The 15069-nt window shown below is 43.6% G+C and overlaps 1 protein-coding gene across 2 annotated transcripts in view; it reads left to right on the forward strand.

Moving 5' to 3' along the window:
- The window catches only part of LOC144681795 (protein SSUH2 homolog), a 66463-nt gene extending 61281 nt beyond the window's left edge, over window positions 1–5182 (forward strand). For both annotated transcript variants that reach the window (XM_078543802.1, XM_078543803.1), the window contains exon 12: window positions 1139–5182. In XM_078543802.1, the coding sequence (XP_078399928.1) occupies window positions 1139–1276 (138 nt within the window). In that variant the 3' untranslated portion in view covers window positions 1277–5182. The remainder of the gene's footprint in view (window positions 1–1138) is intronic.
- The last annotated feature ends 9887 nt before the right edge of the window (window positions 5183–15069 follow it).

A 15069-nucleotide genomic window follows, 5' to 3' on the forward strand; every position in this document is an offset into this window, starting at 1 on the left:
CAATTCCCATGTGTGGACATTGACTGAAGGTAACGGCTGACTGCTTGACCCCCATATTTTCATCAAGTCTCCACACATACACCTTTCCAGCAGAGGTTACTTGAATGTGTTCTACAAAAGGAATCCTACCTGATGTTTCTGCACCCCATCCCACCCTTCAGCTGAGGGATGCTAACTTCAGGTGTTACTTCTGTTGCTCCTGCTTCATCAATAAGGATTATGGGGAAAAGGCAGGAAAGTGGAGTTGAGGATTATCAGATCAGCCATGATCTCATTGAATGGTGGAGTAGGGCTCGATGGGCTGATTGGTCTACTTCGGCTCCTACATCTTATGGTCTTATGGTCTACCTGAGATCAGTTTGTTGCGTTCTTCTGTTTGACGAAAATGTACCAATCATACGACAAGGATTGGTAAAAGAATAATCTGGATTCTTTATTTGAAGATAAGACTATACACATACAATGTCAATCTGACCTCAACTGCTGCTGCTGTAGACTGAGTTCAGAGTCATGGGACTACTACGTCACATTCTGTCTTGGTGGTAGTGATCAACAGCAGGTTAAGAAATAGGCCCTTAAAGGTATATGTACATCATCACAACAAGTTAATTTCTTACTGAGCAGAGATCAAACCTGAGACCTTCCCGTTCTGTGCACTTTAATACGGCACTAAGTGCTGTATTAGACCACTGGGGACATTAAAAAGGCATTGTGTAATTTCCACATAATCATCTTTGTGGGACTACTGCCTGAGCCCTCAGAGGTTCCTGAGGACCCTTAGTTGTCACTTTGGCTCTCACCATTTGTTCAGATTATGTCCAGCCTTCATCCCAATTAACTGATTACTTCTCATAGAATTGTAGGATGGTTAGAGCACAGAAGGAGGCCATTCAGCTGGTTGTGTCTGTGCTGGCTCTCTGCAAGAGCAACTCAGCTAGCCCCACTCTCCTGCCTTTTCCCCATAACCCTGCAAACCTTTTCTTTCGGATAGTTATCCAATTCCCTTTTATGTGCCTCCACCACACTGTCAGGCACTGTATTCCAGATCTAGAACCATTCACTGCACAAAATATGTCTATTTCATTACATATTCCCATCTCACTGTAACTCTAACAGATTTATTTCCTCCCTTTGACAGCGCCATTCAATTGAACTCATTCCTGTCACCGAAGTGCACTTCCAGTGGAAAGGAAAAGATCACACCTACTTTGTATACGGCACTGAAAATAAGGTTCATGCTCCGGAATATCCTGGGAAGACCTGCACAATTATGTGACGTGATTTATGCACAATTTAATTTTCCCTTTACTGCATAACTATTTAAATGTTTCTAATAGAGTATATCTCCAGAAAGTGTTGAACGTACTTACCAATAGGAAGATTAATAAATAAGTTGATATATACATATACAAAGATATAATAAGCAGCTCGATATACTGAAGTAATCCTTGCTGCAGGAATGAGGAAAAGATAATGAACCAAATTAACTTATCTTGAAAGTTGGTGCACAGAGTTATCTGCTTATACAAAAGCAAGTTTTAAGTTTTATCTATACAGGCCATTCAGCCATTAAACTGTAATACTGGCTGCGATTTATTGTTGACGATGGGGTCTCACCCGCCAGTTGCAGAACGGGCAGGAGCCCCGTATCACCTCCATGCGGTGGCCCTACAGAATTAAGTGCCCATCAGGCACTTAAGCGGCCAGCGTTGGGCCTTTCTTGGGATCTAAGACCCAGGGATAGAAATCCTGACCTCCCAAAAGCTGCTGGCCAATCAGAGGCCAGCACTTCTCCATTACAGGCAACGACACTGGTAGTGGTGCCAGTAATGCACCTGAGGGACCCCAAGCTAGAGGGGAGTGATGGCAGGTAGGAGGTTGGGAATGCGGATCAATAGCTCGTGGGAGGAGGGAGCTTAGAAGAAAGGGCAGGAGGTTGACACTCAGTGAGCAGCCACCCCCTTCCTAATGCTGAGTGCCTCCATCGAGCACAGAGTGCCTGTGAATGATTGAACCCCCACCCCCAACCATTCCCCCCCAGCTGGCTACTGGCAAACCTGACAGTGTTGCTAGATGCACCCCGCTCCCTCCCCCCACCCCCCCACCTCCATCTCCTCCCCAGAAGGTGAGTCCTTCGCCTGCTGCTGGTTGAATACTAGGTAGCATGGTAGGATGAGGCCCTTAAGTGGTCACTTTAGGGCCCCAATTGGCCTCCGGGCAGGAAAGCTGCCTGCAAGCCTTCCCGCCCCAACTTAGTTGGAGAAAAGCAGGAGGGCAGCTGGATCTCCACCCCGCACACTCCCACCTGATCACATGGCCTCCCCTCACCTTGGAACTCTCTGGGGCTTGGGGGGGCATGGCCTAAATTCTGCCTGCTGTCTCCAACCAGATGGACAATCCAAATAGAAATGTTACTGTGCAATGAATTTCCATGTAATTTTATATAGAATTATACTCCAGTGCGTGTCCCATCATTCTGTACTTTTAATTACCTCTGTATATTGTAACAACATTGCAAGTGATGGATTCAACATCACTCCCAGATCCATTTCAGTGTCCCTGTGCTAAGTCTATTTCTTTCATCATCTGTTGCCATTTTTCACGTAGCTTGGAATGTTTTTCATTTTACGAACTATGAGTATTAATTTTCACTTGCTGTTTACCTAATTGTGTAACTGATCTAAATTAACCTGCAAATATTTAACTGCATCCTCTGGCTCTGCTACACATTCTCCTCTTAAAAAAGGGACCCGAATATGATTACACTTTCTCTGATGAGCGAACTCCAAGGGTAAGAGGTTAGTTTAATTTAAGTCCGTTAGAAGGACAGGTATAGTTAAGGAAGAGATAGGATCTAGAGAAAGTCAGATGGGGAAGTCTGAGTTGAAGAAATTAGGAATTGGCAAGAGAGAAGAACTTTGGTCCTTCCTTAATCACCATACATTATGGAGTTTCATGATCTAGAAAATCCTTTAGGAGAACATCATCAGATCTAATTCATGGCATTCCAGGAAGGATAGAGAAGGTAAAGAGAGGAGGAATTTGCAGGAAGGGGAAGGGCAGTTGTACTTATCATGGGATAATCGCCTCAATCGTTAAAGGAGAAATTTCTGGTGGTCATCTGGAAGGATGGCAAAGGATGTTTGTACTTGTCACAGGAGAATTAAATCACTGCCAAACCTTCCAAAACCTATTGCCCAAAATATACCATCCTATTACTAAGAAAATTCAGTTAAAGGTTATGGAAATTAAGGTTTATGGAAAAACTGTTGGTTTATAGTTTAGAATTGGAGTTGCTACTTCACGGGCAATATGATTCAATATGTAGGTGTAGATGTTCTAAACAATAGTAACTGAGAATTTCATTTGTACCTTGATATTTTGTCTTTAGAGTGAAGTCTATCACAATAGTTTGAATAAACAAACTTTGCAATAACCTGCTCCATATAATACAACTAACCCCAAGGTGATTGATAGCCATAGTACAAGCTTGTTGTTTTGATAATTCACAGGAAATATGGTGTTTCCTTTTCTTTGCTTTCTTCTCCACCTGAAGCTGCAGATGCGGCACAGGTATAGGTGCTGCCAGCCCTCCATTATCTCACCAAAGCCATTCTTAATGTGTAACCCTAGTGTGAAGTAACTATTTTACCATGGCAGAAATCAGTTGAAGTCCATCCTCCTGACATCCATATTTTGCAGCAGGATTCAATGGATAGTGATAAGAGCTGGCTGATTATTCTTCCCTTCTTAACCCAGTGGTGGCACCCCTGTGCTTGCCCCAGATAACATCAGGTTACTCACACAGACTGAGGACAGAATTTGTGTGCATCTTTGTGGCTGAATTCAAAATTCCTAACTTTTCTTCACCATCCCTTTTAAGTAGCTTGTGATGAAAAGCTTGCAACAGAACACAAACCCATTATGACTACAAGGCATTGGTTTTCTCTATTTTAATCTTTTTCATTTTGTATCAAATGAAATTAATCGTATGTGTCTGGTATTTGTGACACTATAAAACTGAACACGTCAATTGTTTCTAAATAGCGTGCATCATATGATAGGGAATAATAGATTTTAAATTGCATTATATGTCATTCTATTCTAACTGCGTTGTGACAGAAAATACAGGACATCCTCTTTTTTTCTACGTGGGAAGTGGCACGACACCAAGCTGAGCCTGAATTGAGCACATTTTCCTGTGATAATTGGAAGTGAAGAGTTGCCAGAAGTACAAAGTGGGTTTTTTAACTCTCTCCTTGGGCCAACCTTTTCACTAACAATAGCACGTGCTTTTGTGCAAACAGGTCACGATTATATTTAAGGCGCCATCTGGATGGGTGCTGGGGCGATATTAGTTGTAGGGCTTAAAAATTGCTTGTAATTGAAATTTAGTTCCAATTAAAGGGGACTGATGAATACGGAGTGGGTTGGGGGGTGCGGGCAGAGACGTGATCGTGGGGGGCAAAAATGTCAAAAGCCTTCGCTCAAAAGAACCTCAAGTCATTTTGAAACCTCTGCCAGGAGAGAGGTTTCTCTGTAAGACAGATAGTTAAAAAGTGACAAGCAAATGTGTACAGGCATAAGTCTCAAATAACAGAGCAGTCCGTCACTGATCTGCCTGTTTGATTGTTACAGCTTTAGATGGTTCTTCCTTAGAATAGAAATTGTAGCAGAGGAGGTCATTGGCCCATCGCCTCTACACCTGTTCTAGCTCATGAAATGGAGCCACTTATTCAGTGAGAACATACTTATTGAGAACAAAGATAAAAGCAAAATACTGCGGATGCTGGAAATCTGAAACAAAAACAGAAAATGCTGGAAAAGCTCAGCAGGTCTGGCAGCATCTGTGGAGAGAGAAACAGAGTTAACATTTCGAGTCCGCATGACCCTTCTTCAATTCTGACGCTGCTAGTCATATTTAGAACACAGCCTTACAAGGTGTTGGAGCATGTGACAGTGCATCAACCAATCACCTTCCTTATGCATGAATGCTGATCTCCCAAAGTCTAAAGGAGAAAGGTTGAAAATATAGTACCGAACCAATCAGAATGCTGTACTTTCCAAGCCGGCAATAGAAAAATAGTGAATGGGCTAGTACTGGTTGTTAGGTGATAAAATAATCACTGAAGTAGATGTACCCTGTTCTTTGTGCAATGTAATTAATAAAGGAAAAGCTTAAATACACAGCTCACTTGTTTTTCTTCCAAAACAAAGGCCCACATTCTGCTGTTAGTTGTGCTCCTGTTTAAATACACTAATGAGCAAATTTATGAATAAGTGAGATTTGCCCACTTTGTTTCAGTCCCTTGAGCTCAGAATTGATGATGCTTAGCCTAATACATTCTGTTTCATTCCCGAATGATGTTTGCTTCTATTCCAAGAAAGAAAGAAAATACAGGTGAAAAAATACAATTGGAATGGACAGTAGCTGACCAGCAGCTTATGAGGAAGAGTTAGAAGAGGGTCCCTCCCTGTTTTCAGCACTTCTCACTCAATGAGCCTTTGCATATAAAGTGTGTTAACTCTATCAGTGGTTGCAAGCAGAAGTCTTTTGTTACATCATTGAGTAAATTGACTGTGAGCCCCCTCACTCAGAACTCAGTATTACAGCTTTGGAAGCTAGAAACTGAAATTTGAAGTATTTTTAATCCCCCGCTCTCAAAGTCAATTCTGCTGCTGGTTTGCAAAGTGTGAGGCAACTCTGAAGGGCTGTGCTGAGGAAGGCTGGGCTGTGGTTATGTGGTCAGTTCCAAATTCTATGAATGCTATCAGGGGCTGTATGGATCACTTCCCTGCAGCAAAGTGGGGAAAATCAGCAGGATTGGCACAGTATTACAAAGTTCCTAGTGGCTGGTTACAGTAGTTAGCAGCAGAAACCTGGGAGCAAGGCATTCACCCAGCATTTCAGGCAAGCCATCAAGAAATCCCACAAAAAGCCATACCCTAACAACTAGTTATTAGTTACAAAATCACAGCTTAAATATTGGCTACATGGTCACTGAATAGATGTAAACAAAATCGGACTCATTGAGCAGGTGATTAGTAAGTCATTAACACACAATTACTTAACAAATGAATAACAGAGGTCACATCACAGTTAACTGTGCTGCCTATCTCTATGACATTGTGACTCCTACGGCCAACACATTGAAAGGAACAATGACTTCTGAGGACATCGCTGTTTATACAGGCTAATTGCTGTTCCGGATTTAGTTACATATAATAGCCAAAATCTAAACAGATCAGGAATCAGTCCATACAAGATCAGAATACCCTTTTCAGATAGCTGCCGTTTTAGTTTCTCAAAATGCAACAGCCCCTTGTACACTCATCTTCTTAAAACATATCTTGTGAGGCATTATACATGGAATCCAAAAATCTCTGGTTGCTCACACAATATGGCACCTCTTTATCAAACCAGAAACCTGCAGTTAGAACAGCCCATGGAATTCTTTGATGCTGTGTTATTTTTTTAAAAAGTTATTAAAGTAACTGAAGTATTTTTTTGAAACAATCAAACAAATTGTTAAGAGTCCTCGCACCTTGGTGAACAATGGAATGATGGGCTATAAGTGGTGGGTAGTTTCCACATCACAATCGCCTGCTTGTTTTAACATCAGACAGCAATGAAAAATTACAGGTAAAACTTTCAACGGAAAGGAATAATGGATGGGGAAGTAATTCTCCTGAAGACATTTCAGGAACTCTTCTCTGTCTCTGCCCCATATACTATTGCTATCCCACTTAATATTAGGACAATTAAAGTACTGTACCCCAATACCATCAGACTGAGGGAGGAAAATGTTCCTCATTTTATAACACTAATGACATCCAGTGGTTGAACCAAAGTACTGCGAGGGAACAGCACAACGTTGTTCGATATTGAAAAGAAAGAATTGTAATTATACAGCGCCTTTCATGACCACCTGACATTCCAAAGTATTTTACAGCCAATGAAGTACTTTTGAAGCGTAATCACTGTTGGAATGTAGGAAACGCATCAGCCAAACTGTGCACAGCAAGCTCCCATAAACAGCAACGTGACAATGACTCGATAATAACAACAACAACTTATATTTATATAAGCTCCTTTAACGTAATGAAACATCCCAGGCTGCTTCACAGGAGCATTATAAAACAAGTATGACACCAAGCCACATGAGGAGATATTAGGTCAGATGAGGAGAACTTTTTTTCTCTCAGAGGGTGGTTAGTCTTTCGAGCTCTCTTGCCCTGAGAGCAGTGGAAGCAGGGTCATTGAATATGTTTAAGGCAGGGGTAGATGGATTCTTGACTAGCAAGGGAGTCAAAGGACATCAGGGGGTAGGCGGCAATGTGGAGTTGAAGCCACAGTCAGATCAGCCCCATGATCTTGTTGAATGGCAGAGCAGACTCGAGGGGTCGAATGGCCTACTGCTGTTCTTGATCCCTTTGCTCGTATGTAGGCAGCAGACAGGTCAATAAGGAGGAGGAGGGAAAGTTTACCTTTGTCACATTCACACAGAAAGTCATTTGTGATGTTGATAAGAGCTGTTTTGGTACTGTGGCAGGGGCAGAAAACTGATTACAGGATTCAAACATGGAGTTCTAGGAAAATGGGAACATATTTGGGAGGTGACAGTATGTTCAAGGACTTGGGGGAGTAAAGGAATATAATCTGTTATTTTTTTGTGATGATAATTGAAAGATAAATATTGGTCAGGACACCAGGGATAACTATTCTGCCCTTTTTCGAAATCATGCAATGGTATCTTTTTCACCAACCTGAGAGGGCAGATGGCATAAAAACAGAAAATGCTGGAAAAACTGTATTAAAAAGTCTGTATGACTCCTCTGAAGAAGAGTCATATGGACTCGAAACGTTAACTCTGTTTCTCTCGCCACAGATGCTGCCAGACCTGCTGAGTTTTTCCAGCATTTTCTGTTTTTATGTCAGATCTCCAGCATCCACAGTATTTTGCTTTTATCTTAGGGCAGGTAGCATCTTGGTTTAGCATCTCATCCAGGAAATGGCTCCTCTGACAGTGCAGGACTCCCTCAGTACTACACAGGATTGTCAGCTTTGATTTTAGTGCTCCAGTCCTAGATTGAGACTTGAACCAAGAACCTTTTGACTCAGAGGCAAGTGTCTTACCAAATGAACTTTGGCAGGCACCTAAGACAACAGATGGAATATCATCCCATTTTTTCTGCTTTCAAACATCAGCAGCGATGGAAAATGTTGTTAACAGTGCTATTAAGCGATACTTATTCAGCCATAGCCTGCTTACCAATACTCGGTTTGGGTTTTGACATGGCCACTCAGCCCTGGATCTCATTACCGTCTTGGTCTCAAGTGTGGGACGCATCTACCCAGAGTTCCCTGCTTTAGCTGATGCCCTCACTGGCAGCTATTTTTCTTTTATGTATGAACTTTGGGATCCGGTATTGGAACAATTATTTGCTTGAACACTCCTTGGAGTCCCATTTCTAAAGCTCATCACAACTGTATAACCTACTCAATCTTCATAAGAAAGGTTCTCATCATACTAAAAGAAGGTTGTGCATTTATATAGTGCCTTTCACGACATCAGAATGTCACAAATTACTTTACCACTAATTAAATACTTCTGAAATGTAGTCACTGCTCTAATGTAAGAAACGACAACTACAACAACATACATTTCTATAGTGCCTTTAACATAATGAATCATCCCAAGGCACTTCACAGGAGCATGATCAAACAAAGTATGACACTAAAATAGAAACAGAAAATGCTGGAAAAACTCAGCAGATCTGGCAGCAACTGTGGAGAGAGAAGCAGAGTCAACGTTTCGATTCTATATGACTCTCCTTCAGTCATACAACACCCCAGGTTGAGGGTGAAATATATCCCCAACATATTGATCCCTCACTACTTATTTGATCTCTCTTTTTTATTTTTGAAGCATTTGTCTCCAAAACTCATGCAACTACATTCAATTCTCAGTCCTTCACCTCCTTCGACTGTAATTATTCTGTCGACGCATTCTGTGGCCCAGTCACATTTGTAACAAAGGATAGTCATGTTATAGCAGTTACATTGATGGCCGATGAAAATGACAAAATTGGCCCGGTCACATAGTCTCTTGGGAGATGGCATTGATTCCAAGGCTTCTATCCCTGCTCATAAATTGCTAATCCTTCAGAAGAAGTTCAGGCAGGTCAGGATATAAAATGTCAGGATATACATCTACAATTAAACAAAGTGTAGTATTTACTCTTTCACAGTTTTTAACTGATTAATGTGGTACAATTTCACGTCTTTACTTATGCTTTTCACAGTGGCATCATGTTCGCCCATTGAGTGGGGTAATCTGTACACAATTTTCAATTTTGCTTTCAAAGTTCTGTTCGCTCTCTCCACCACTCTAGAAGACTGTGGATGGTGTTTGATGTAAAGTTTGTGTGTGTTTCCAAATAACTTTTGCACTTGAGTGAAAATTTCTTGTGTGAACCGTAACCCTTGGTCACTATTCAACTGCAGTGATAGTTCCCACCTACAGATTACCCCAGCCAATAAAATTCTCTTGCAAAAGTGTATGTTAATTCTAAGTTATGTACACGTAAGTATTCATGTCAAATTTATCAAATCAAATAGATTTTAAAGATCCTCCAGCTCTCTCTCTCTCTTTAAACCTTTTATCCAATTCATGGATCTTTCTTACTCAGTATCATTACTCCAGTTTTCATTTGTCCCAATCCAAAATTCGTTTTACTTTCACTTGAATTTTACTCCCTCTGACCATTACCATCCTAACTGACTTAAAATCAGTTTCTCAATGGAGTACATGTCGGTGCCTTGATTTAAGGATGTTGTCTCACTCTAATGGCCATACTAAGCATTTCATGCTGTTTGTCAAGTAGTTGTACATGACTGAGGCCTGTTCTTCAGTGCATTTCAATAAGTTTTTCCTGTCCTTTGAACCAGCCCATTTTTGAACTGATTTCCTGTGCATTCTGTTAGTTACTTCACATGTAGCAGATCTGCACACATATGCAGTGTCTCAAAATCATGCCACACATTCTTGACTCTCAGGTGATCTTAACAAAAGATCTTGAAGTCTTTGCTTATCTCTCCACTTTTGGTCCCGATGTTTCGGGCAGTGGACACACTATCAAATTCAGTTCTCTTAAAAAAGAATTCCTAGGCAAGGACACAAATATCTCCAAGAGGAATCTATCAATTTACTAGTCTCATCTATGTTTTCCTTTCACTGGAACATACTTTAACAGCAGGTTGATATATTCCATTGAATTGCATTCAAGATAGGTTATTCCAACTTTTAGTGTTATCACAACATTTGGTGTTGTGTCATTTTTCCATAACTCTATCTCTTCATACTATTTTACATATGCAATAGTTACCATCTTACCTTGTTCATGAGCCCTGGAGAAATTTTATAGTCCAATAAAATATGCTCATAATATCTTTAAAACAGAAATTAAATATTTCCATTCGATTCCAGGCATTAGCAATTCTTTTTTTTAAGATGACATTTCCGTTTCTCAAAAGCAACTTATCAGATCACACCAGACTTTTTACATTCAAAATTATTCTAAATTCAAATGACAATTTTGTTGGGCTAACAGGTTTCCTGTTTTTTTTTAATTTATTTTTGTCCAGAAGAAGCTGTAGTGGAAGTACTCTTAGAAAAGGGTGTGCATAATTTATTGTTTTTCTGAAATTAAAAGAATTGCATATGTTCATCTCTTGTTCTTTACATCGAAATGGATGCATTGGTACCTGTAGGAAACAGAACAAAGTTCCATTGTGGCTCTGGTCAGGAGCCCAGTGAATTAATATACAATCAAACAACTTAAAAATCAGCTGCCTGCTGAAAGGGTTAACTTCTCTACAGAATTTAAACGGGGAGAGCAAAACATTTTTGGAGACACGCAGTTGCATAACCTTACATGATTTTTTTCAAACAAAGGAGATCCAAACACCATTTTTTAAACTCTGCTTTCTCAAATTTTATACTTTTTCTCCCCATTCCAAATCCACAAATGTTTCCTCGGGAACTAAGCACAACAAAAAGAATCCTTACTAGCATTAACTCAAAAATAAAACATTTTGCATCTTAGATTAAACCTTACTTTATTCCAAAGCTTTTTTATTTGCCTGTATAATAGTTCTTTTTAACATTTACTTTTTCTGGAACAACCATTAACCACAGTCAATTTCCAATTCACACAATCGAACATTTAAAATTTAAACCTGAAAGGGCATGTGTGTGTCTTTTTAACCGGAATTAAAGACTCCCACATACACCTCGACATTATAACTCAGGCCAAAATCTTATGTCTCGCGGGCAGGTGTGCACCTGACCCAAACCGATGTGAAATAGCTCAAGATAGCGTCGGGCGAGAGTCCCAACGTTATCCCGCACACGAGCAATCTTCAAGTCAGAGGGCGCGCGAGGGTATCGAAGCCGCACCCGCCAACAATTAAAGGGCCATTAAAAATGCAATTGATCCAATTTTACATTGCCCGTGCGATTTCACACTCATCGCATGGGCAAAATGGGCAGCCCACTTCTAATGAAACCTCATCCAAGGATGGGATAAAAAGGGTCAGCAGCAATGCCAGTGTGAGTAGTGAAGAGTTCAGGAGATAGTTTGCTGCTGGGTGCTTATTTGAACTTGACAGCTTCGCCTCTGTTCTGAGCTTCATTCTTAGCATTTCTCGATTTCATTTCAGGACTCACTGATGCCTCCAAGGCCTCTGGAGAATTTTGACCATGTGGACCTTTCCAGGTATCAGACAGCCTTCTGTAACCCTGGTAATGGGGATTGTGGTCTCTGCAGGAGGCACCTCCTCTGAGGAGGAAGAAAGGGGCAGAAGGGAGAGGAGGCCAGGAGTCCCTATACAGCTTCCAGGGGAGGGACCTGTGGGAGGAGAAGCGTAGGCACAAAGGGCGCAGGATCAGCAGGTAGTTCAAGGTGGAAGGGGCTGCAGAAGATGCCATTATCATGCTGCCAGGGTTTACAGGCGGCGATGCAACTATTTCAATATGTCTGAGGTGCAATGTTAAAGGAGGCTCCGCCTCTCAAGGGAGACTGTGACCTCCATTTGCCAGATGATTGGGCCCGAAATCATCTCTGACTGTGTGGGTGGACACCCCATGTCAGTGGCTCTGAAGGTCACAGTGGCCCTCGAATTCTATGCCTCTGGCTCTTTCCAGGGATCAGTGGGGGATCTGTGTGGAGTCTCCCAATCAGCTGTCCACAGTTGAGTCAAGCTGGTGACTGATGCTCTGTTCAGACGGGTACTGACCTTTATTCATTTCTGGACAGGCTAAGCCAGTCAGGCAGAGCAAGCCAGAGGCTTTGCAGCGATTGCTGTGTTCCCCCGTGTCCAGGGTGCAATAGACTGCACACATGTGGCCATCAAGGCACCAGCGGGTGAGCACGGTGCCTTTGTCAACAGGAAGGGCTTCCACTCCATGAACATGCAGATAGTGTGTGATCACAGGATGCTGATTCTACAAGTCTGTGCACGGTACCCTGACAGCTCCCATGATGCTTACATCCTGAGACACTCCCAGGTGCCATAGCTATTCACTGCTCCAGCCGGGCTGGGTGGATGGCTGCTGAGTGACAAGGGCTATCCCTTGAAAAGGAGGCTTATGAGGCCTCTCTGCCATCCAAGAACAGAGGCAGAGCAACATTATAATAGGAGTGATGCCTCCACAAGGGCAGAGATAGAGAGGACAATAGGTCTCGTGAAGATGGTCTTCCGATGCCTGGACCGATCAGGGGGAGCACTACAATTCCCCCCAGAACAGGTGTCACTGATAGTGGTCACATGTTGTGCTCTCCACAATCTGGCACTGGCAAGGGGGGAACCCACTGGAGGAAGAGGATCTTGAGGCATCTGCACAGGCCACAGATGATGGGTCCAGTAGTGAGTCAGAAGAGGAGCACGGTGAGGAGAACGCTGAGGGTGTGGAGGCAGACATCGGTAACCTCCAGGGAGGCAGGGACACCAGGAACACTTTGATCCAACGCTCCTTCAGCCAGGCTGCCAAAGATCTGCTTCCACCTCATGCCAGAGCTGCCACCTCAATCCCAGATGTCTGAAATGACCCTTTCATTTGAACCCAAAGTCCACTCAGTGCCTGTGCAATAAAGTTTAGAGTCACCCACGTCCAGCATGAGATACTGGCATGCCCTGCACCTACAAAACAAGTGAAGCACACTCAGGCCATTAAGGCAAAAGCAGAATTGATATCATGCTGGCACTCACATCAAATGAACATAACAACATCTGGTGTTAATGGTCACACCAGTAAACATATTAACTAAAAATTACAGAACAGAAGATCACCCATGAACAGTACGTCTTGTGCTCACGATGCCTTAAACTTACATTTGAGGGTACTACGTCTAGGTGCTCCCCCCTCGCTGGCACTGGCATTGCAGACAGCCTGCTCACTCTGCTGTCCTGTTGGCCTTGATGACCTTGCCGGTCGTCCTCTGACCAGTGGAGCCTGTGCTGGCCCCGCCTGGGAGGGAGCGGCCAATTCCATGGCTGGCATCTTCCCTGCTGCCGCAGCCTCATCGGATGCCATGGTCACTGGCAGAGGAGCTGCTGCCATCATCCAGAGCGTCCTGAGAGGAGCCCACAGAGATGACTAGCAGCTCGTTTGCCAACATGAGGTCGCTCTGGACCGCCCTGCTCACCATTGATGGATGGGCACCTAGCTGGGATACAGGGTGCCTCATCCAACTCCCACACTAGCACTGACCTCCTGAGTCCGAGCGCAACCCCAGGAAGCCCTGATTCTGTCCCTGGAGCTGCATCTCCATGAGAGTCGCCACTCTGTCAATGGAGGAGACAGTGTGCTCGGCCATAAGCATCAACGCAGTGCTCATGCTCCACATGGGCTCCTCCACAACAGAGACCATAGCACACATATCCTCATGTATCTCCGCCAGATCCTCCCACACATCCCACTGGACAGCCAGCATCTGTCGTCTAATGGTGGACTCCAGGGGCTCATCATCTGCCTTCAACTCAGCATTGTCCTGGTCTCCAGCAGTCCTCCAACAGCCGGTGCCCTAGGCGCTCTCTGCCTCTGCCTGCTCCTCAAGCGAGTGTGAAGTGCCCTCACCGCTGTGCTCCGACATTCTAGCTGCCAATATAATGCCCACCAAGGTGCTGGTATCAGCACTGATGCCTGGTTTAGAGAGTGGGTATGATGCAGCTGCATCTGAAGCCCCTTGATCCTCAGGCATCAAGGGTGGCTCTTTGGGGTCCTGCATTCGAGTGTGTGCTGGTGAATCTGAGGGACAACAAGGACATGTCATTAGTTTAACTCATCACACTGTCACTGTGAATGCCAGGCACCCTGGTGAGACAATGGAGATCTGCATCATGGTACCATCATCTTTCAATGTTCAATGGGGACTCCAGATTTGAGGCTCCCATTAATAATCAGACTACACAAGAATGTTTGCACAATCCGACACTGTCACCTCTGTGCTCTGCACTCTTACCTTCGTCAGAGACCCTGCCTCTCCACGACCAGCTAACTGAGTTGGGTGGCGGCTCTCCAGCTTCAGGGCACCCATCTTGTACCTCGTCAGAATGAGGAGGTTTGGGGTGTCGCCACCTGTCTTAGTTCGTTTGATGGTGTTATGACTCGTCTTCTCCTGAAAAGACAGAGGAGCATGGATTAGTCCACTCTCTACCTGCAGCGCCATTGCAGTCTGGCCAACCCTGTCCCCGGGACACCTTGCAGGGTACATCTGAGTCGTGGCCCTCGAACTGCATGGCACTCAGGCCAAGCAGTCAGGGCTCACCCCCTTAGCCAGCTCTGCTGTCATTGACAGTTGGCACTCACACTCTAACACCCCTGAGCTCCACGGGGGCGTGGCTAGCCTTTAACACTTCTCCACACTGCTCCCAGCTAACTTGGTACTCAGCCTTGCCAAGCGCAGCAGATCGTTGAACCTTTTGTGACACTGCACCCATGTGCGCCGCACAACATAGTGGCTGCTGGCCTCAGCTGCCACCTCCATCCCAGGCTTTTTTGGTCA

The sequence above is a fragment of the Cetorhinus maximus genome, chromosome 6 (assembly GCF_964194155.1).
Source record: "Cetorhinus maximus chromosome 6, sCetMax3.hap1.1, whole genome shotgun sequence".
Lineage (NCBI taxonomy): Eukaryota > Metazoa > Chordata > Chondrichthyes > Lamniformes > Cetorhinidae > Cetorhinus > Cetorhinus maximus.